General features: G+C 50.2%; 1 protein-coding gene across 2 annotated transcripts in view; it reads right to left on the bottom strand.

The window, feature by feature from the left end:
- The window catches only part of ipo8 (importin 8), a 32,691-nt gene that overhangs the window by 24,366 nt on the left and 5,825 nt on the right, over positions 1-2,500 (bottom strand). For both annotated transcript variants that reach the window (XM_069156341.1, XM_069156343.1), the window contains exon 3: positions 1,731-1,887. In XM_069156341.1, coding sequence (XP_069012442.1) covers positions 1,731-1,887 — 157 coding nt within the window. The remainder of the gene's footprint in view (positions 1-1,730; positions 1,888-2,500) is intronic.

Raw genomic sequence — 2,500 nt, 5'->3', positions numbered from 1 at the left:
GTGGAATGATCTCCTGTATGTGGAATGATCTCCTGTATCAGGAATGATCTCCTGTATCAGGAATGATCTCCTGTATGTGGAATGATCTCCTGTATCTGGAATGATCTCCTGTATCAGGAATGATCTCCTGTATCTGGAATGATCTCCTGTATCTGTCCTTGTGACAGCGGAGCTGGAGGAGTCTTTTGGAGAACGTCCTCCTCTGTCCCTGCAGCAGGTGGAGAGGGTGGTCAGGATTATCCAATATGGATAATAGTTTGTTCAGCGTCCTCCTCTCCACCACCTTTTCCAGACTGTCCAGTTTGCAGCCGATGATGGAGCCGGCCTTCTTAACCAGTTTGTTAAGTCTGTTGGTGTCTCCGGCTCCAATGCTGCCCCCCCTCCCCCCCCAGCAGACCACTAGAAGTACAGTTCACTGGCCACAACAGATGGTAGAACATCTCCAACATCTCGCTGCACACATTGAAGGATCGAAGTTTCCTCAAGAAAAAGAGTCGACTCATCCCCTTCTTGTAGACAGCGTTGATGTTGGTCTTCCAGTTCAGTCTGTTGTCATGGAGACACCAGGTACTTGTACTCCTCAAACATGTCCACCTCCTCTCCCAGAACTCTCTGCGGTTGTGGAGCCGTCGTCTTCCTCCTGAAGTCGACCACCATCTCTCTGGTCTTGGCCACGTTCAGGAGGAGGTGATTTCTTCCCGCCCACTCCACAAAGTCCTCCACTACTGCCCTGTACTCCTCCTCCCGTCCATCCCTTACACACCGACCACTGACTCCTCCTCCCGTCCATCCCTTATACACCGTCCACTGACTCCTCCTCCCGTCCATCCCTTATACACCGTCCACTGACTCCTCCTCCCGTCCATCCCTTATACACCGACCACTGACTCCTCCTCCCGTCCATCCCTTATACACTGTCCACTGCAGTCATCAGAGAACTTCTGCAGATGTCTTGACTCTGAGTTGTTCTGGAAGTCAGTGGTGTAGAAGGTGAACAGGAAGGAGACAGAACAGTTCCCTGAGGAGCTCCAGTACCACTGACCACCGTATCAGACAGCACACTGCCCAGACGGACAAACTGTGGTCTGCCTGTCAGGTAGTCAGTGATCCAGGAGACGGTGGACGTGTCCACCCTCCACCACCCGCAGCTTCTCACTCAGCAGCAGTGGTTGGATGGTGTTAAATGAACTGGAGAAATCAAAGAAAGTGATTCTCACAGAGTCACCGGTTCCATCCAGGTGAGACTGAGCTCGTTGCAGCAGGTAGATGATGGCATCGTCCACTCCCACATGAGGCTGGTACGCAAATTGTAGATGGTCCAGAGAAGATTTCACCAGCGGTCTGAGGTGGACCAAGACCAGCCTCTCCAGAACCTTCATCACATGAGATGTGAGGGCAACCGGTCGGTAGTCGTTGAGGCCGGATGGAGTCGTCTTCTTGGGGACAGGAACCAGGCAGGACGTCTTCCACAGCACCGGGACATCCTCCTGCATCAGGCTCAGGTTGAAGAGGTGTTGTAGGACCTCAGCCAGCTGGACGGCGCAGGTCTTCAGGACCCCGGGGCTGATGCAGTCAGGTCTTCAGGACCCCGGGGCTGATGCCGTCAGGTCTTCAGGACCCCGGGGCTGATGCCGTCAGGTCCTGCAGCCTTGCGCTGGTGGATTCTCTCCAGCTGTCTCCTAACCTGGCCAGTCGTCACAGAGAGGGTGTGTGTGTGTGTGTGTGTGTACCGTATGGACTCTGGGCAGCGGATGATTCCCTCCACGATGTGGTCTCTGATCTGCTGCCGGTCGTTCTCGTGGATGTTGAAGGGGAAGACGACCTCTCCAACCGACGGCTCTCTGTCCTGCCAGTACTGACTCACCATGTTCTTCAGGTAGATGGCCGCTGCACACAGGTCACATAATTACAACTCATGTTAAAAAAAAGTAGTGACACTGTAAAATATAAATAAAAACAGAATGTGATGATTTTTAAAACATATAAACTCATATTTAATAGAAAATAGACCAAAGACAACATATCAAATGTAGAAACTGAGATATTATTGTTTTATTAAATATAATCTCATTTTGAATCTGATGTCAGCATCACATCTCTATAAAGTTGTCCCAGGATCATGTTCACCACTGAGCTGCATCAACTCTTCTTTTAACAACACTCTGGAAACCTTTGGGAACTGAAGAGACCAGTTTCTGGAGTTTTGAAAGTGAAATGTGGTCCCATTCTTGCCTGATAGAGGATTTCAGCTGCTCAACAGTTCAGGGTCTCCTTGGTTGTATTGTTCATGTCCTGATGCTCCAGATGTTTTCAATGATTGACAGGTCTGGACTGCAGGAGGCCAGTTTATCAGCAGACTCTTCTACTAGAGAACCATGCTGTTGGAATACGTGCAGAATGTGGTTGGACGTTGTTCTGCTGAAGTAAACAAGACCTTCCCTGAAAGAGACGTTGTCTGGATGGCAGCATATGTTGCTCCAAAACCTGAATATATCATTCA

The sequence above is a fragment of the Embiotoca jacksoni genome, unplaced genomic scaffold (assembly GCF_022577435.1).
Source record: "Embiotoca jacksoni isolate LCO1_2020_lvr unplaced genomic scaffold, fEmbJac1.0.p SCAF_21, whole genome shotgun sequence".
Classification (NCBI taxonomy): Eukaryota; Metazoa; Chordata; class Actinopteri; family Embiotocidae; genus Embiotoca; species Embiotoca jacksoni.
This window is presented reverse-complemented; position numbering and strand designations above follow the sequence as displayed.